Raw genomic sequence first — 21338 nt, 5'->3', positions numbered from 1 at the left:
CACAATTGCTAACAGTAAGGGGGCTCATAAATATAAAATAAAAATCAGATCATATAAAAAAAGAATGGAAAAAAAGATCCTTCAGTTAAGAGAGGGGCATGGTGATACGTTTGTGTCTGTTGCAACCAATGACTTAAGTGGCTATTCTGTGACAGGTGGATGGGCAGGGTTTCAACTTTGCACTACCTGTTGTTAACCAACTACTGTGCCTTGTTAACAATTCCTTGGAATTTCTTGTACCGCTAAAAAAATAACTCTATTTTAAAGGAGGAAAGATTACTATACCTGCGGGAACAAATACCTAGTGAATACAAGGAGATAAGATTAAGACAGTACATTACTTGTTTCTGCCTGAGTAAATTTTCAAAGACATTGGCTGTGATGTGTAAGCTCTATAATGTATAACCTATGGCATATGAAATGTTTTTCTTTCTACATACATTTAAATTAGATAATGATCATGATTACCAAAAATATTTTCCATGACAAACTTTTACTCTACAATCTACGACATCAAACATATTATGCCCACATTCACAGTTTCAAATGTCTCGAGGCACATTGCCTTGTATCTTCCAGCTGTAAGAGAAGCAATGATCTGGACTCAACGGTAAGAATCAAATATTCTCTTCACTGTTACTGTAAGATGTATATAAATCTACGGTACAGGGATATGGGAAGAGAAGAATTAGTATAGAAGATATTGGTATGAAAAACCAAAAGTTTCATGCTTTGAAAGCTTTGTTGGTTTGTTCCTCCAAACTCCCTGTACCACACCATGATCAAATTTCAAATTAGGTAAAAGGTCAACAAGCTATGAGCAGATGGGTGGGCAGTGTCCTGTGTATCCAAAGCAGTTAGGATCTATTTGTGCAAAATAGCAAATTTTAAAAAAGTAATGAGTATTTTCCCTTACTATACAAACCTGAGCCTTTTAGTGGGAGTAAGATTTCCGTAAAGCTGGAAAACTTAGTTGTCAAAATTATTACAAGGCAGGTAAATCCATCCCCACTGCCTACTCAACAAGTAGCCACTTTGACCTTGACCTAGGATTCAAGTTTATATAGCTAAAACAAATACAAATTACTTTTGCAATTTTGTATTTGTTCTTACACAAATATACAAAAATTGGTTCTTTAATAGGAGACTTATCCTTAGGTGGCAGGATGCCCCTATCACCAAACTGGCTTGCAAATTCCTGGGATGTCTGAGCACTCAGACCAATTGGGAGTAGAGTGATGACTCCAATCCACTTTCTATGGGACTATTTTTAGGCAATAGGCTTGGTATTGTATAATGACATATCATGGAAGAACTTGTGCCCTTGGAGAATACCATATTTGTACAATAAGGCAATAGTAAATTGTTGGGTCTACATTATTATCCATCCTTCTATTTTACTCACAATAGAAAAGGTACTCATTAGTGAGGGTTACATGTAATAACATCCATTCAAGCAATATACCAGTGTGACTGCTGCACCCCATAGAAGGGAAAAGTAAAGATGAAAAAAGACCAGACTGACGGCACAACCGCTACCTTAGATGCATTGCTTCTTGTCCTGGGAAGGAGCTAGGTTTGTGCCACTACCTGTTGAGCAGCTACAACTGGTCCTATGATAAAGGTATCCAGTGACTTGTGGGTGCATTCCCCTAAGCAGTGTGCCATGAAGGTGGTCTGATGTCTTCAGACACCTGCTTTTAAATACTTGCAAATTTTTCCAATTGGCTAGTTATACCACTCCCCTAACCTTTTGAGCTCATGCCTGTGCCTGTCCCTCCAACTCACCTTGTTATGAAAATAGCATACTGTTAATGACCTTAGGACGCCAGAAACATATAGTGTTTTAGGAGATCTTCTTTTACCTTTCCGCGCTAATAAACATTTTCTGTACCTTGACCTAGCAAGGAAGAAAAAGCAAACAATGCTGATTGTCGGTCACTTCCCTAAGAAAGAAGTGTCAAAATTTGGATTAAGAATAGCAGGGTTCTGATTTTTTGCTACAAACTCTGGTACAAGAGTGAGAGACCTACCTCCAATGCTCGAAATGTGTAAACAAATAAGACAAGCTGAGTAGTTCCCCGACATGTTTAGTCGAGGGTAAAGCAAGCAAAAAAAATGTCTTGTGTCGGATCCTTGTTAAGACACATTTTAATAGTTCATAGGGAATTCTTTTTAGGGGCTGGAGGACTTTGGTTAAACTCTATGTGGGAGGTTTGATTTTCCAAGGAGGGCAGGACTGGTCAAAACACTTTATTAGTATTGACAGTGGTTGAGAAGGACCAATCACCTGATAAGAGTGCAAGCATTAGTCACTGTTGCACAGGTCTCACCTGGTCCTTGAGAAAACTCTGTAACGGCTCGAAGGTGAACAGCAGTAGCTGTTACTCCAAGCTCAAAACTGTTAGACCACCCCTCAGGTACTGGTTGGCAAACAAGCTCCCCAGATTACACTTTGTAACAGAATGAAGAGTAGCATAAATGATACCCAGATCGATCCACCATATGGTGCTGGAGATTGGTCCAAAATAGGACCTTTGACCTGAAAATGATGAAACAGTTGTGATGTCACACCAAGCTCACGATCCATAACGGACCCCAAAAGTACCAGTTGATACGGAAGCTCCCTATCAGCATAAGAGGTAGCTTGAACAATACCTCTATAGGCCTACCGTACGGTACTGGAGATTGGTCCATTTAGCACCATTCACCTGCAACTAATGAAACAGTGATGGCTGTAACACCAGGGTGACATTCATTAATTGACTTCGAAGGTGCAAGCCAACGTGTGAACTCCGTATCAGCTTGAGGTGCTGGAGTGGATGAAACCCATATTGATCTACCATACAGTGCTGGAGATTGATCCAAGTAGGACCACTCACCTACAACTAATTAAACAGTGATGACTGTAACAACAGGCTCACAAATGCTAACCAACCTCGAAGATACCATTCACAAAGCAAGTTCTGCAGAGCACAGACCATGCACAAGGGTTAATAATCCTCCATACTATGAGAAGAAAGAGAAAGGTGGCAACATATACTCTACCCCATTCCCCTGGTCTATGGGGATGATGCTTGGTCTGTCCAAGTACGATAGCTCACCCGCTTCTGGTGGAACAGCGTAACTGTAACAGCAGCTCTCACTTTCTTGACTGACTGTAAAGATACTAATTAATGGCTAAGTATCGACACTCCCTCCTAAAGAAGGAGAGCAATTGTTGTAAGTCCCCAGGAACCTTTAGTGAAAGGCCTTCCCACGCAATTATGTTTTTTGTCGTCTTCTCAAGGAAGATATGTCCGGTGAAGAAAATGGAGGCGGGTGAAGATATCGGTACAGGAGTAGAGCAGGAAGATTAAGGGTGAATTTTCCTTCCCTTTGCAAACCTTTCTTCTTTCACAGAGAAGTCAAGGTCTGGGTGACCAATAACAACTGTGCTCCCTCAGAGGAAGAATCTACTAGCTCTCCCTCTGAGGAAGAAGCTACAGAGCTTCCTTCACCCAAAAACAAACCACTACAATGATGGTTTTGTCATAAGGGACCATTCATTAACACTGCAATACATGGATCACCATTCGAGGAACACTGTTAACAACAGGTGAATCTGCAAGACAAATAATTTTCACTACTGGGTATGCAGGTACTGGCAACAATCCATTCAAAACAGGTAACTCTTTCCTGAGGCAGAAAAATTTACCATGAAGCTAAAAGAGTTACCATCCCAGTTCATTGTCTTCCTGATTGGAAAGGCAAGAAAAACACTCCAAAAAATAGGGTGGGGGGCTGCTTACAGCAACCCCTTAACATAAATACACAAATGGTTTTGAAGGTTTGCATCCTCACATGAACAAAATTCCCTTCACTAAATGCTTACCTCTCAGTGCATTATTGCTTACAAGCAGTAAATTTAAGCACTGCTGAAGATATGTCATTATAAAGAACAAGTTTTGTACAATTTACAGTACTTTAAGCAAAGGAAGAAATTCAAATGAAATTTTCAAGAATATACACTTACCATTTCTTCTAATTTAAAGGCAATAGCAAAAATAAGAATGAACAACAATGCTGTAGACTTGGACATAGTGTACCTGTAAAGAAAAAAATCATACTGTACTGTAGTTGTACTAAAAATTAACTAAAGTACTTTATGATAATTATACTCTACACCAGTCAAAAGTCATATTACATAATGCTCCGGCAGTAACAAATTATAACACATACTCACAGTGCTACCGTAACAAATTCTAGGGACCACTGAGAAAGACCAATATCAATTCCTGCTGCAGCCCCTGGGGGTAGTACCCTTTTCCAGTATACATCCCATGCGAGGGTAACTCTTGGAATACCAGTTATATATGTATACGTTAATCGACATAGTCCAGCTAACACAAATTTCATAAAAAGGTGCACTATTACGACGGTTAACGGGAATTTAAAAACCTGAAAAAAAAGGAAAATTCAGTTTTTATTTCATAAACTAAGCTGATAACAAAAATTAAAATTTTTTGTTTCACATTGCAAAACAAGAGTACAAAAGACTAAACTAATGTCTAATACAGAATGGGTAAATTATTTAGAATCATTTATTGGTAACTTCATTGTTATTTATTGCAATTGGAAAGAAGTCCTACTTTTAATCACAAAAAGTAATTGTTTTGTTTTTACTGCTATTGAAGAGAGTTCTTACTTGAAGTAAGCAGAAAAACAGAATTTTCAAAAGGAAAACAATTTCTTATACAAAATCATTTCAATATTTACCGGAGTTTACTGCTGTTCTCCCTCTGGAAGAAAGAGATTTGAGCACCGATTCAAGGAAAAAACTTGTTCAACAGTGAGAGGTTGACGACCAATCTCCAATTCCCAGTCAACTTCTCCAACAGGATGAATCAACTGTAGAAATGCGGAGAACCGCTTGAATGACTTTGACTGCAGTCTTCTCCTATTGCTTTTACCTCTGCTACTAAGTCAAGAGGTTTCAGTGATTTCAAAAGGAAACTCTGGAATGCCATCCAAGTACAAATGAGGCGAGGATGAAGATCTATGAAGATCAAGAAGTATCCATCCAAAAGGACTTTTCTATGTTTCCGCCACATTGCCTAATGGCATGACACACATACCCCCAACTCGCAGCACCTGGAGAAGGGGATAGCCAACTTCAGCGTCCCCTTCCTCTCTTTTTACCTCTACTGCTGCTCTTGAACTGCCAGGATAGGCATGAAAGTGTGGAGTACTATCGGCACCTTTCTTGGAGAAAGAAGCTGCTAGAGGTCCTGAATGAGTTTTGAAGGCAGCTAGAGCTTTCTACATAGCTGATCCTAGTTTCCATTGCAGCCACCTTCAAAAGGTCTAGGTAACTGAAAGATGAATAAGTCAGTCATAGTTAGTCTTCCTCCAATTTAGCACCATCACCTCTACGTCTCTCTGCAGAAAGAGAAAACATAACCTCCAGCAACAAGGCATTCCTCGATGTTGATGTTACCTCTTGTCCAACTTGCCAGGAGAATTGAGAAACCAACACATCCCGCCTCATCAGAATCCAGCTGGATCATTGGTTTGCTGACTGGTATGCACTGAAGGTCACAGCCTTCACAAAGATCCAACACACTGTAATTCATTAACATTTCAGGATTTTCCTAATCCTGAGTAGTGGTGAAGTATGCAACTGCACCGCACCCCTGGAAGAACCAGGAAGCAGCCTTGAGGCTGGCCATGGAAGGTTTCTATAGCAACAGACTCAAGAGCTGAGAAGACTGTGCCCTAAGTCTCGAGTCTCTCCACAGGCAAACTCACAGTCACTGCAGATACTGCAAGATCGACAGGAAAAGGATATTGGCCGACATTGTTGGGCAAGAAGAATCTCCTCTGCTAAGAGTATAGGAGACCAGATCTTACTTGACCAGCTAGATCTATTGCAGTGAATTCCTAGGCCAGGAGATCTGAGAATTCTCACTGTCCAAGGCCAAGCAAGCAACTTCCAACCATGGCAACTCAAGTGAGGCCTTTGCTACTTGAGGAGTGTTAAAACACTGATCAATCGAACTCATTTTCACAGGAGTCACAGTAGCCTCTCCAAGAGTGAGAAAATCAACAAACCTGCAGGGTGGTTGAGGTGAGCAGTGTAACTTAAATTTCTCAGGTTTGTATGGTTAGGAAAAATACAAACTGATGAAAAAAATTTGTGATTTGTCTCTCTATAAAATACAAACCTTTAACCTTTAATAGGAATCTTATCCTTAGGAGGTCGAAAGTCCCTATAACCAAACAGATTGGTTTATGGACCCAGGAAGTTTCAATGCACATATAAGAGCAAAATTCACGAGTTCTGTCAATTTCCTAACTACCTGAGTATGAAGGAAGTTACAGGTGGTAGGCCAAGTCTCCATCAAGGACTGATAGATGGTCACTGAAGAATTTATAACCTTGAAGATATGAGTGTCTGAATATATGGGAGATTGGTATGCATATATTCTATCCATCCTTCAGATACTCCCAGACAGTCCCATCTTGTTCGTAATACTAGGCATGCAGTTAATTCTAATAGTCTGGCCTTTTCCATCAAAAGGCTCAATACTACACAGTATTCTAGAAGTTTTATTCCAGCTGTGACCAAGTTGTGGAATGATCTTCCTAATCGGGTAGTTAAATTGATAGAACTTCAAAAGTTCAAACTTGCAGTAAATGTTTTTATGTTGAACAGGCTGACATAAGTCTTTTTATAGTTTATTTATTAAATATATTTTAATGTTGTTACTGTTTTTAAAATATTTTATTTCAATTGTTCATTATTTTTCAGATCATTTATTTATTTCCTTATTTCCTTTCCTCACAAGCTATTTTTCCCCGTTGGAGCCCTTGGGCATATAACATCTTGCTTTTCCAAATAGGATTGTAGCTTAGCTAGTAATAATAATAATAATACTTCAATAGAAAACGTATTGTAAAGAAAAAGTAATCTGTCGACAAACGTCTATTGATTACTCAACGTACCAAGAAGAGAGGAGGAAGGAAGTACATGTCAAGGTTGTTCCTGTGATGTTGGAAGGCATCCTCCATCACTGTTGACAGGCCTGGGATTGGCAAACAAAATATTGTACAGGAATCTTCTTGTTCACTGAGGAACCACAATGTGCAAAAAATCTATCTGCCACACGGGAATGGTGGGATCACTCTGTACCTACTACCTGCTCCTGAAGGTTGAGCTAGTCTGCTAGTACATTCCTATTGACTGGAATGTACCTTGCTGATAGCTTGGGTTATTGAATGCTCAATTGTGTGCCTGTTTTGCCAACTCGCACTAGAACAAATCACTATTCATCTGCTTGTTCACGTAGGTGACTACAGTTGTGTTATTGCTCAGTAACGTGACTGAGCGCCATATCCACCGGAATGAGAAGGTGCAGGAGTTAGTGGCTGCTGACCAGTGTCACTAAAAATACCATTGAGACAATCTCTGGTAGAGGTGCCCGTGATAAACCATCTTCTCCAGTGACAAGAGGTGTCTTAGAAGACATTACCACTGAAAAGCTTTAATTTTTTAAATAATCAGGAATGGTTGCACTACCTCTTTGAGTCTGTTGATGCAATCATCTATTGGAAAAACTTTTACTGCTTCTGTGTCTATTAACACTCCCAGATACACCACACCATCTGCCAATTGATCACGATCCCTAAATCATTGCAAAAGGTGAAAAGTCTGTCCTAATCCTGGAGCAACTGCCTCCTTGAAGATAAAAGGATCAACTAATCATCAAGATATCGCAGATAACAAATTCCGTTCGACTGGGCCCAAGTTGAGACCAGCATGAACACTCATGTGAATATTCGGGGAGCGGTAGACAGTCCAAAGCACAGGACTCTGAACTGGTACACGACTCCCCTGAGGATGAAGTGGAGGTACTTTCCATCTTGGATGTCTTCTAGTACTTTCTTCTCCATCATCGCTTTCACTTCCAATACAAGAACTATAGCTTATGGCGATTCTGGAGGATTTGTCAGGAATGTTAAGGGAGAGAGAGTGAGGGGACGACGAGAGCTGGTGAAAAGGTAAGCAGTATACAACCCATAAGACTTCCACTACCCACTTCTTTGCGCCGTGTCACTGCCAAGTTGACCAATGGCTTGACAAGCATCACCCCCACTTACGGCTGACGGAGGAGGGGATCACTGATCTCAACGATCCCTTTCTGGTGTGATCGGTTTGGGAGTAAATGGGGGAAACATAGTCCCTACCCTTTCTGGAGGTGAAAGGTACTGGAGCTGCATATCATGATCTGGGCTTCGACGTCGGCCTCTTTAGCACTGACTTGCTATATTGCGATGAAGAACCTCTTGAAGAAGATGATCTAGAGGGGTCACGGCCCTTGAAGGTCACTGCTCTCTGGATCAGGGAGTCATAAACATCCTTCCTCCACTTGTTGGCAGTATTCTTAACGTCCTTCTGCGGGAGGAGCACCGCTGTGTCTATGATTGGTGTACTCTTGTGGGAGATAGCTGCATCCCATTCCACTTAACCGGAAAACCTTGCTGTGATCGCATTTCTTCTCTATAAAACCCTTTTTGCCCATTGGTTTGCCGAATGGTGTGCTAGGTAAGTTATCCCCTTCACTACATGGAGAAGAAGGTTGATGTATTTCTAGATCTGTAAATTAGCCAAATTACGAAACGATGTGAAGTATGCTATTGCTCCCGACCAGCAATTGATCCAGCTTGTAGCAAGGTTTTCAGTATCCGTAGCAGTGAACCTGAATCAGTAGATGGGTCCCTCCTATTCCAAAAATCTTTGCTTCTCATCCAAAGGGAAAACTCAACTGAAACCACAGAGTAGGCTATGTCCTTTCCTTTGAAGTATCCTCTGACTGAATGGTGCTGCATTGGTAATTCACCGCGGAGGAGGAAGTTGGAGAAAATTGTTCTTAGGATGAGCTGCTTTTTCCTCTCTTGCCATCTGAAGACAAGGTGACTATATTTCCTAGACCCTGAAGGACGAGATGGAGAGTGAGGCAATGAAAGATCTGGGTGATCATTCTCCATGTCTGTCCTTGGAGGAGAACTATTTCTATGCTTGGAAGGGTTACTAGACACTGACTAGTCTAGGCCCAAAGCGAAATCCTGTGACTCGGACCGGTCGCAGTGCATTGGGCAATCCCATTGGTCAGACCTACAATGAAACTGGGAAGGAACAGGGTACTGTGCTTTGGAGGAGTCAGATTTACAAGATGTTGCAGAGTCATGTTGACCTCTCACAATGGTGCTTCTGGGCAAGTAACTTAGCATTGGTAGCCTTCCCACAAGAAGAATGAAAACCTGCTTATCTGCCTTCTTGCGACTGACCACTCAGTACTGAATCATAAGGGGGTTGGTTGCATTCCGTTTTGGAGTGTGATTGTCTCGTATGAGAATGGGGTCATTGAAACTGAGTGCAAGGAATTTTTGTCTTTTGAGATTGTGAACAAGATGATATACTGTAAGCTAAACGTTCAATTGGCGGGGATCATGGATATTTAGAGCAAGGAGGTGATCATGTGTGCGTTGATGATCTTGTGTGTTAATGATCATGTGTTTGAAGGTGATTGTGTGCGTGGAGAAGTAGACAACAATCTTACATGTGTAGATGATCGTACACGAAGGAGGTGATCGTGATCGCAGGGACAACTGTGATCATGGAGATGACTGTGTGTAGAAGTTGGTTTGGGGATCGTGTATGTCTGGGTGATAGTTCTCGTGGATTGAAGTCTTGAGGAACATAAACTGTCTCATGGAGATCGTTGAGCTCTTGCCGGTGTAGGATCGTCTCTGGAGATGTTGAAGAACAAGGACCGCAAGCAGCCTTCTTCATACATGCATGTGTGAAAGGTGGTCTTTGCTCAATCTCAAGAAAACTCATCAGGGCAGCTTGAGAGGATTATGGTGATCTAGAAGTTCATACACATGGTGAAGGACATGGGCAAAGACATGCGTCATGACCAATAGTTCTTTTTTTTTGGACAAGACTTAGCACTGAAGGCTGGGGCATGAGCCCTAGAGATTTCTTAGCACTGGAGGCTGAAATGTGAGCCCTAGGGATTTGTACCTCAACACTTCCCAGGAGGGTATTGGTATAGTACTAATCCTCACAAGAAAACATGAAGAGGAATCAGGAGGTCAAACGAGATTCATCCTGACAGGTCGTCCAGTGCCTCGCTGACCTCTTCTTTGTCTTCAGGATGACAGACGGCTTCTCCAAATTGTTGGTGGGTGAGGAAGAAAACACAGGAACATACAGAGGCGGGGAAAAGCGAATGCTGGTACTTCTCCATCACTGAAGTTGAGAGCTTCTTGACTACTGTATAGGCGAATTCTCTGCGGCAGATGAAGGAAGCTCCTACTCTGTGGCAGCCAAGAAAACATCGGGTGGCACCATCACATAGGTCTCTTCTGTAAACAGAAAAATGGAAAAAGCTCCCTAAGGGCTGGAACTCCCTTTCTTATTTTTTTTACTCCAGCAGATTCCACACCCAAAGAAGGGATGAAGGAGCTCGGGAGTTTCTCCAGCATCAGCTTGGACTTCGACTTCTTCTTTGAGAACTTTGCCCACTGCACAGGAAGCCACTCCCTACAACTGGTAAAGGAGGAAACCTGTGAGAAGTCATGTCCCCTTCAGAAGCTACACAGATGATGAGAATCCATGTCAGTTTTACTCATGTACCGACTGCATTCTCAGCCAGGCTTGCCAGGGCAAAGCCGAATATTTGCCCATGGAGCCGACATCATCAACAAAAGAAGTGAATGCGCAGACAATCTGAAAAGAGAAAACAAAAAGCATATATTGGGCAAAAACCAGGATGTGGGGAGAGTAAGTCAGTATACCACAGCAGCCAAAGTCAAAGTGAAGGTACTGTAGCTCTAGGCATGTTGGATGACCAGGGCTGCATGTCACCCACCTGACAGACATCTGTTTTTGCCTTGTTAAAAAGCTTAAGGGCCATTACAACTTCACTAAAGTCATGTTCCTATTACTATACTATACAGGTCAAAGGTTTTGCATTGAGTATAGGAGCAAAGTAAGATATTTCTTATGTAGATTTCTTACCTTAAATAATTGTTTCTGGTAAAATGTGAGTTCTATGGAACATGTATAGTAAATAAGAATAAGAACCAATGTTCTAAAAAGATTAAGCAGCACTTGACATAGTCTTTTGCCACCACGACGGCGACCTAATCGTCCCTCCGACACCTCCAATCCACTCATAACACCTGAAAAAAGAAAAGAATATTGTTCACATACAGTATGTTTAAAGTTAAAATTTTTTGACAAGATGAATCGACATTTGAATATTTCCTACATGATAAATTTTGTTCTATAAAAACCTGTAATAGTCTCTAACATTCCGATCTCAAAGCAAAATTGCTATTAGCTGCAATTGCACGAAGTGAGAACCCTATCTAAAATATTTCATGAATAAAAAATAAATAAAAAATATGAGCTATAATCTTCACCAAAGATCTTTCTATTAGTTTATGATGGAGCTTGTTTAAAATTAGAACTGTTGATAATGCAAATTTAAAGTACTGTATATACGAATTTGTCATTTGTTCCGTAACTGGAATACAAACCTAGGCTATTTATTAGGGGTAACTCACCCACTAGGAGGCTGGATGTCCATCCAAATCTGGCTTTTTGGCTACCCGGGGGCTCCTTATTTTGAATAAGTTTTTACCAAAAATAAGAGACCTTCCACCTTGCTTTGCTACACAAGATCCGCAGCCTATGCAAGCTGTGTGTTGAGATATTTAGTTATGTGACTGTCCAGGTAAAGATATTACAAGTGGTTGTAGGAAAAACTGTTGTAACCAAGACTTTCCCAATACAGTACTACCTTGCCAGAGTATGAGGACGCAACAGTATTAGGTTAATACTCTACTAGCTACACATGGGAGAGTGGTTTACATGTAGTGGTTTCAGGTCAGCTTGTGCAGAGAACCCAAGATGCTGCTTTCCCCAAGAGATTAAAAACTCGGTAACAGTGCCCTCAACCTTCTGCTACTTGTCCAATAAGGAGCTTGAGGTACTATACCAGCTGTTGTGCAACCACCACAGGGTCGATAGAGAACGTATCAAGCCTACTGTGGGTCACGTCTTGCAGGTAGTGGGCTGTGAACGTATTCTGATATTTCCACACCCCAGTCTGTAGCACCTGCATCACTGAGAAATTTCTCTAGAAGGCCAGGGATGTGAAATCGTGAGCTCTGGGGCGATGTGAATGAGGAGGGTTCGGATTCAGGGCATGGTCTATGAACTTGCGAATCCAAGCAAAGATGGTGTTCTTGGTGACCCTCCTCTTGTTCCTCCCTGTGCTGACGAGAAGTGCAGGCACATGGGGACAGGCTGCGGCTGTTCTCTTTAGATACAGCCTCAAACTCCTTATCTGCTACGGAGTGAAGACTCAAAATCCGGAAAGAATCGAATCGGGGATCCGCCCCTCCCGGATTCTGAGTCTTGGCTACAAACTCGGGGATGATGCTGAACGTTACCTCTCCCCAATCCCTTGAATGGGCGATGTTGTATGAGAAACCATAAAGTTTACCGACTCACTTGGCCACAGCCAAAGCTAGTAGGAACACCGTCTTCCAATTCAGGTGGCAATCTGTTGCCTAGCATAATGATTCATAGGCAGGTCTCTTCAGAGACCTGAGAACTCGAACCACGTTCCACGGTGGAGGTCTCACTTCAGACTGAAGGCAGGTAAATTTGTAACTCCGTAAGAGTAAAGAGAGTTCCAGCGATGAGGAAATGTCCATTCCGTTAAGTCTAAGGGCGAGGCTTAAGGCTGAGCAATAGCCTTTTACCGCTGAGACTGAAGGGCGAGTGTTTTCACGTAAATACACAAAGAACTCCACTATTGCTGGAATATAGTGGCATCGAGAGGAGAGATACCCCTTCCACGACACCAACCACAAAAGATTTTCCACTTTGCCTGGTAGACTGCTGCTGATGATTTCTGCAGGTATCCAGACATATGCTCGCAACTTGTTGCGATAATCCTCTCTGAGTGAGGAGATGCTGGATAGTCTCCAGGAGTGAAGTTGTAGCGAAGCTACAGCTTTATGGAATATGTTGGCAGGATGTTGTCTGAGTAGATCGTGTCGTGGAGGGAGTTCTCTTGGACACTTCATCAGGAGCTGCAGAAGGTCCAGACACCATTTTGTATGATGCCATAGCGAAGCTATGAGAGTCATTGGGAGGTTGACCGATGCTCTGGCTTCGTTGAGTACCCTCCTCATCAGACAGAACGGGGGAAAGGCAGACGTCGATGCTGTCCCACCGTTGTTGGAATGCATCTTCCCAGAGAACCTTGGGGTCTGGGACTGGGGGGCAGTACAACGGGAGCCTGAAGTTCAGGGTCGTTGCGAAGAGATCCACAGTCAGAGAACCCCACAAAGTCAGGACTTTGTTTGCTACTAGACGATCCAAAGACCACTCGGTACTCACTCTCTGAAATGCTCTGCTCAGGTTGTCAGCGAGCACATTCCTTTTGCCTGGAATGAAGCTTGCCAATAGTGGTATCGAGTGAATCTCGGCCCATCTTAGTATCTCTACTGCTAGATGGGATAGGGGCTTAGAAAAAGTAACTACTTGTTTGTGATGTAAATCACTACAGTACTGTGGTGTTTTCGCTCATCTCCACCACTGAGTGGCCTGCCAGGAACTAGTGAAACTGTTGAAGGGCCAGAAAGGTAGCCTTCATCTCTAGGAGATTTATGTAGAGGTATTCCTCTGACTCTGACCAGAGGCCTGAGGTCGCGTAGTGCAGCACGTGGGTCCCCAACCCTTTCTTTTGAAGAGTCTGAGAACAGCATCCAATCTGGGGGAGGACGAGAAGATCCACTCCCATTCGAGGTCCGTCTGTTTCATTGATTCCATGGGAGTCAGGATGTCCGGGGAGTCGATGGTCTGATTCCACCAGGACTTGAGTCGCCACTGGAGAGATCAAATCCTGATGCGACCGTTGGGAACTAGACGACCCAGAGATGAAAGGTGCCAGAGGAGACGTTTCCACGTCTGGGATGGAAGTTCTTCTCATCTGAGAAAGGGTCTTGCGCCTTTCTCAGCCTAGTTATCCTGTCGTCTGACAGGAAGACTTTGTGGAGATGATGCCTAGATACAGTATACCAGTCTCTGCATAGGAAGCAGAGAGGACTTTTCAAGGTTTACCATGATCCCCAGATCTTGGCAAAACCTCACAAGTTTTTCTCAGTGTTGAAGAAGGATTGACACTGAGCCCGCTAGGATTAGCCAGCCGACCAGATAACGGAGGAGAAAGATGCCAATCATGTGTGCCCAAGATGACATTAGGGCGAACACTTTGGTGAAGACTTGAGGTGCTTGGAAAGACCGAAGTACAGCACATTGAATTGGTATTTCCTGTTGTCTGGGCTGAATCTTAAGTACTTCCTTGAAAATGGATGAATTGGAATCTGGAATCCAGTGAGTACATGAAGTTCTGTGGTCTTACTGCTTATCTGACCGTGTCTGCTATCTCCATGCTGAACGGAGTTTGCTTGACAAACTTGTTCAGAGCTGAGAAGTCGATAACTGGTCTCCAGCCTCCAGACACCTTTTTCACAATAAAGAGTCGACTGAAGAAGCCTGGAAACCCGTCGAGGACCTCCTGGAGAGCGCCCTTCTTCAACAAGGTCTGGACTTCTGTCCGGCAGACTAGCCCCTTTGCTGACCTCATTACAAAGGAGTCTATTGACATTGGATTCCTGATCAGGGGAGGGAGAGATGTTGTGAACGGGATGCGATACCCTGAATGAATCACGGAGACTGTCCAGGGTTTGGCCCCAAGTTGCTCCCACATGTCACGGCAATTTTGTAGGCATTCCCCCACTGGGGGACAAGTGGGGGGAGTGCCTATCCTAGCGTTTGCGACTTCGGACTCTCCCTCTAGGATGTTTTCCTCCCCTGATGACTTTGTGCTTTTCCTGCCCTTGGTCAGAAAGGGCATTTTAGACATCGCAAAGGAGTTTATTGACATTGGATTCCTGATCAGGGGAGGGCGAGATGTTGTGAATGGGATGCGATACCCTGAAAGAATCACGGAGACTGTCCAGGGTTTGGCCCCAAGTTGCTTCCACATGTCACGGCAATTTTGTAGGCATTCTCTCACTGGTGGACAAGTGGGGGGAGTGCCTATCCTAGCGTTTGCGACTTCGACTGCTCCCTCTAGGATGTTTTCCTCCCCTGAAGGACTTTGTGCCTTTCCTGCCCTTGGTCAGAAAGGACAGTTTAGAAACTGCTGGTATCACTGCTGTCTTGTTCATCGAGGTCTTGGCTGGACGGAAATGCTGAGGAGCTGGTGATTTATTGGGCTTTTATGTCAAAGCCCTATTGAGGAGGGAGTCCTGGTGAAACTCTCTCCATCTCTCAGCAGCGTGTTCTACGTCTTTTGGCTCGAAAAGACAGGATCCCTCTAGAGAAGAGTTCCTGAGCCTAGCGATCTAGGCATTCGGGACCTGCTGATGGAATCTCTCCAACATTGCATCTCAACATTTCAGGATGGTGTTTTTCCATAAGTTCGAGACTTGACGGGCAAGAAACTCGATGGTACGGGTGCCTGAGAGAAGGAAAGTTTCCATAGCTTTCCTGGTACGTTCCTTGGAAAAATCCTCAGTCTGTACTAGGATTCCCAGGGTTCCTAGCCAAATATCAAGCCAAGAAGTAGCCTACATGGCATACTTCATGACCTTTTTATGGTTGAGGTTCTTAGCTGCCGAGAAAGAGACCTGACAGCTATAGAGCCCCTCAAGGGAGACTTGCTTGGTAAGCTCTTCAAGAGAGTGGTGGGGTGGAAGAGCTGGACGAGGTTCGTCCAAGATCTCAAAGTATTTCCTCTGCTGGACACAAGGAGGTTGGAGGAGCTTGACGGTAGAGCCAGAATATTGAGAGGAGAAAAAATCGGAGAGGTGTTAGGCAATCTTTGCCTGGGTACTCTTTAGCCCTTGAGACCAGGGCAAGGCTGCACTGGTCTTTGAGGGCTTTTGAGTACCAAAGACACGATCTAAGACCATGTCTTTGACCTCTCGTGGGGGTATCTCTGGGTCAGTAAACCCGTTGAGTACCCTGATGAGAGTCAGGACTTGCCAGAGGGCATGTTCTGACTCTTTCTGCTCCCCCTCTGAAGTGGGACTAGCAACAGTCTCCTTCTTCCACCCCAGAGAGCTCCTCTCGGGGTGGGTCGTGAACATTCCTGGAGTGATTGGTCGTTCCTGCAGGCTTGAGGTCCTCGAACAGGACTTTGGCAGAGTTTCAGAGCCCTTCGATTCCTTCCAGGAAGGAGATAAGACCCTAGCATCGAAGGCCCGTTGGAGTTGTCCTTCCTGACTCCCGCCGGAGGTGGAGGGCTCTCTGTGCAAGGAAAACCTTCCTCCAAATGTGGAAGGGGAAGAAATCTGTCCCTCGCGAGGCTCCTTCAGCAGAGGGGAGGCAGGAGAGCGTCTGAAGGGAAATTCTGAAAGGACAGGCCTCGAAGGCCTAACAGAAGTCAGTTTCACCCTAGTAGATGTTACCGCGTCTGAGACTCCTCTTTTCCTCTTTGGGGATAAAGTAGCCGAGGCTCTTTGCAGGAGCTCTGCTGGTGCTGTCGGATGTTGCGAGGTCTCAGAGGAACGAGATGAAAAAGCAGGCCGGAAGGCTCGCACAACTGCTCTGACCATGGCACTGAACCAAGGCCGCTTGCTGACAGTTGCAATGAAAATAAATGTCAACAGATAGCTTGAAACATTATGGTGCTGATCCTATATGTTACTTCATAGGTAAATTATCATTCCCTTGTTAAAAGGCTAGCAATTGATAATTTCTTAAATAATAGCAAATTCCATGCTGGCAAAAAAGTAAAGTATCATACTGTTATGGTAAATTATAATTCTGATGATTTTGGTAGACTATGAAAGCTAGCTTATATTACATTGATAAAATGAGAGTTTCAACCAACATGACAAATTCGAAGATAATTTGTATTTTTCCTAACCATACAAACCTTAGCTATTTACACTGGGTTTACCTTTTAGCGCAGCTGAAATGACGAGCCAATAGTTTTAACGAGGGTTAATTACCCCCGCGCTAGTTGTATGGTTAGGAAAAATACAAATTATCTTCGAATTTGTCATTTATTCCGTAACCGAAATACAAACCACGCTATTTACATTGGGTGACTTACCCCTAGGGAAGGGTGGAAAGTTCCCAGCCTACTGACTTCGGCTTGCCCGGGGGCTCAATCCCTCAGTGAGCAGCACTAGAGAAAAGGAGCCCCTGTACCTCACAAGTTCCTAGCATCGCTAGGAACGAGTGGCCTACATAAGCAGTGTGGAGGAGAGTGTGACTCGTCCTATGAAGTTGACCTTGAGACCTTCAGATAGGAATTCTAGGATAGGACGTTCCCCATACCACCTCGTCAGGGTATGGGAGACGCAACAGTATTAAGCTTAATACTAGGAGCACAAAGAAGCATGGGTTACCTGCAGAGGTCGAGGTCAGCTATGCGAGGACCAGGATGCTGCTTCCCCAAGAGAGGGGAGAATGAAGAAAGAAGTAAGGGTCAGACATACTCTTTCATTCACGCAGACTAAGACCGGGTAACAACGCCCTCAACCTACTGCTACTTGTCCAAAAAGGAGCCCGAGGTTAGACCAGCTGCTGTGCAGCCACCACAGGGTCGATAGAGAACGTATCGAGGCTCTTGTGGGTCACGTCTTGCAGGTAGTGGGCTGTGAAGGTCGTCTGACGCTTCCAGACCCCAGCTTGAAGTACCTGCGTCACTGAGAAGTTTCTCTTGAAGGCCAGGGATGTAGCAATACCCCTGACATCGTGTGCCCGAGGGCGACGTGACGGAGGAGGGTCCGGATTCAAGGCATGGTGGATAACCCTTCGAATCCAAGCTGAGATGGTGTTCCTGGTGACCCTCCTCTTAGTCCTGCCCGTGCTCACAAACAAAGCTCGCACTTGAGGACAGACTGCAGCCGTTCTCTTCAAGTAGTGCCTCAGACACCTCACTGGACATAGTAGCAGCTGGTCTGGGTCACTTGTTGCAGAACGGAGACTCGCGATCCTGAAAGAGTCGAAGCGAGGATCCGGCACTCCAGGATTCTGAGTCTTGGCAACAAACTCAGGGACGAACCTGAACGTTACCTCCCCCCATCCCCTTGAATGGGCGATGTCGTACGAGAGACCATGAAGTTCACTAACCCGCTTGGCCGAAGCCAAAGCGAGTAGGAAAGCCGTCTTCCAAGACAGGTGGTGATCGGAGGCCTGGCATAATGGTTCGAAGGGAGGTTTCTTAAGAGACCTGAGGACTCGAACCACGTTCCAAGGAGGAGGTCTCACTTCCGACTGGGGGCAGGTAAGCTCATAGCTACGTATGAGTAAAGAGAGTTCTAGCGATGAAGAAATATCCACGCCCTTCAGCCTGAAGGCCAAGCTTAAGGCTGAGCGATAGCCTTTCACTGCCGAGACAGAAAGGTGCATTTCTTCCCGCAGATAAACGAGGAAGTCCGCTATTGCTGGAATAGTGGCATCGAGTGGAGAGAGATACCCCTCCGACGACACCAACCACAAAAGACTCTCCACTTTGCTTGGTAGACTCCCTCAGAGGACCTTCGCAGGTGCCGAGACATTCTCTCCGCAACCTGTTGCGATAAGCCTCTCTCCGCGAGGAGACGCTGGATAGTCTCCAGGCGTGAAGCCGAAGCGAGGCTACGGCCTTGTGAAGGACACCGGAGTGGGGTTGTCTGAGAAGCTCGTGTCGTGGAGGAAGTTCCCTCGGGAGCTCCGTCAGGAGCTGCAGAAGGTCCGAGAACCATTCCGCGTGATGCCATAGCGAAGCTACCAGAGTCATCGAACAGTTGACCGATAGTCTGGTCCTGTTGAGCACCCTTCTCATCAGACAGAACGGTGGGAAGGCGTACACGTCGATGTTGTCCCACCGTTGCTGGAAAGCATCTTGCCAGAGTGCCTTGGGGTCCGGGACTGGGGAGCAGTACAGGGGCAGCTTGAAGTTCAACACTGTCGCGAACAAGTCCACAGTCGGGGAACCCCACAAAGTCAGGACTTTGTTGGCTATCTGAGGATCCAAAGACCACTCGGTACTATCTGCGAGGCCCTGCTCAGACTGTCGGCGAGCACATTCCTCTTGCCAGGACTGAAGCGAGCTGATAGTGTTATCGAGTGGATTTCGGTCCACCTCAGAGTCTCTACTGCAAGATGGGATAGCTGCTACGAAAAAGTGCCTCCCTGCTTGTTGATATAAGCCACTACCGTGGTGTTGTCGCTCATCACCACCACGGAGTGACCCGCCAGGGACCGTTGGAACTGCTGAAGACCCAGAAAGACGGCCTTCAATTCTAGCAGGTTGATGTGTAGGCACTTTTCTGATTCTGACCAAAGGCCTGAGGCCCTCTGGTTCAGAACGTGCGCCCCCCCCACCCTTCTTTTGACGCGTCCGAAAACAGAGTCAATTCCGGGGGGAGGACGAGAAGACTCACTCCCTTCCGCAGGTTCTCGTCGACCAGCCACCACCGCAAGTCCGTCTGTTCCAAAGACCCCATTGGGATCAGAATGTCCGGAGAATCGGATCCTTGATTCCACTGGGACTTGAGCCGCCACTGTAGGGATCTCATCCTGAGGCGGCTGTTTGGAACCAGACGAGCCAGGGAGGATAGGTGACCTAAGAGACGCAACCACGACTGGGCGGGGAGCTCTTCTCGCCTGAGGAAGGGTTCCGCCACCCTCCTCAGCCTTGCTATCCGGTCGTCTGATGGAAAGGCTTTGTGGAGATTGGTGTCTATTAGCATGCCTAGATAAACCAGTCGTTGGGACGGCTGCAGAGAGGACTTCTCGAGGTTTACCACGATCCCCAAATCCTGGTAAAGATCCAGAAGCCTGTCTCGGTGCCGAAGAAGGGTCGACTCCGAGTCTGCTAGGACCAGCCAATCGTCCAGATAACGAAGGAGACGAATGCCGTTCCTGTGCGCCCAAGATGAAATCAGGGTGAACACTCTGGTGAACACCTGAGGAGCTGTGGAGAGACCGAAACACAGCACCTTGAACTGGTAGATCTTGTCGTCTATGCAAAATCTCAGGTACTTCCTGGAAGACGGATGGATTGGGATCTGGAAGTACGCGTCCTTTAGATCCAGTGTGCACATGAAGTCTTGTGGTCTCACCGCAAGTCTGACCGTGTCTGCTGTCTCCATGCTGAACCGGGTTTGCTTGACAAACCCGTTCAGAGCTGAGAGGTCGATGACAGGTCTCCAGCCTCCAGAAGCCTTCTTTACAAGAAAGAGTCGACTGAAGAAGCCTGGGGAGCCGTCCACGACCTCCTGGAGACCACCCTTCTCGAGCATGGTCTCGACTTCGCCCCGAAGGGCCAGCCCCTTTGCCGATCCCGTGGCATAGGAGCTCAACGACACTGGATTCGCTGTCAGGGGAGGTTGAGATGACGTGAACGGGACGCGATAGCCTTGGCCGATCACTAAGACCGTCCAAGCATCGGCCCCGTGTTGCTGCCACCTGCGGACGCAACGCTGAGGGCATCCCCCTCAGGTGGACATGCAGGGGGACTGCCACCCCTAGGGCTTGCGGCCGCGGCCGCCACCCCTAGGAGTCTTGCCTCCCCTGGAAGACTTACCGCCCCTATTAACCTTGGCTGGAAAGGGCTGGGGCTTAGACACCACCTTCTTAACTGCCGGTGCCTGTTTCAGAGCCTTACGAGGCTGCTGCTGCTGTTGCGGCGGAGCTGGAGGCTTATAGGGCCGAGCTGTAAGGGCCCTATGAAGGAGGGAGTCTGTGCTGGATTTCCTCCACCTCTCAGCTGTTCGCTCCATGTCCTGAGGCTCAAACAGGTTCTCCCCCAGAAGGGAAGCATGTCGGAGCCTATGCACATCTACGGCGGGGACCTTCGGATGGAATCTCTCGGTCACAGCATCGCGCCGCTTCAACACCGAGTTGGCACACAGGGTGGTAACCTGGTGCCCCAAAAACTCGATGGAGCGGGTGCCCGAGAGTAAGAAGGTCTCCAGGACCTTCCTATTGGTCTCCTTGGACAAGTCCTCCGAGTGCAATAGGATGCCCAGAGTTCCTAGTCAAAAGTCCAGCCACGAAGTGGCCTGCATGGCACACTTAGCGACCTTTTCATGGCTAAGGATCTCTGCCGCCGAGAACGACACCTGCCGGGCAAAGAGCTTCTCAAAGGGAACTCCCTTCGCCAGCTCCTCCACAGAGTGATGGAGAGGAAGACCGAGGCTGGCCTCACCCAAGATCTCGAAATACCTCCTCTGCTGAAGACGAGGAGGAGGGATGAGCT

At 45.7% G+C, this 21338-nt stretch overlaps 1 protein-coding gene across 7 annotated transcripts in view; it reads right to left on the bottom strand.

Annotated features, from left to right (window-relative positions):
• Positions 1 to 21338, bottom strand: part of LOC137645997 (solute carrier family 35 member C2) — a 132164-nt gene that overhangs the window by 65791 nt on the left and 45035 nt on the right. For all 7 annotated transcript variants that reach the window (XM_068379120.1, XM_068379122.1, XM_068379121.1 and 4 more), the window contains 3 exons: positions 11069 to 11232; positions 4226 to 4440; positions 4016 to 4088 (listed from right to left, as the gene is read on the bottom strand). In XM_068379120.1, the coding sequence (XP_068235221.1) occupies positions 4016 to 4088; positions 4226 to 4440; positions 11069 to 11232 (452 nt within the window). The remainder of the gene's footprint in view (positions 1 to 4015; positions 4089 to 4225; positions 4441 to 11068; positions 11233 to 21338) is intronic.

The sequence above is a fragment of the Palaemon carinicauda genome, chromosome 8 (assembly GCF_036898095.1).
Source record: "Palaemon carinicauda isolate YSFRI2023 chromosome 8, ASM3689809v2, whole genome shotgun sequence".
NCBI classification, from domain to species: domain Eukaryota; kingdom Metazoa; phylum Arthropoda; class Malacostraca; order Decapoda; family Palaemonidae; genus Palaemon; species Palaemon carinicauda.
Note: the sequence above shows the minus strand (reverse complement) of the source record. Positions and strands in the feature narration are given on the sequence as shown.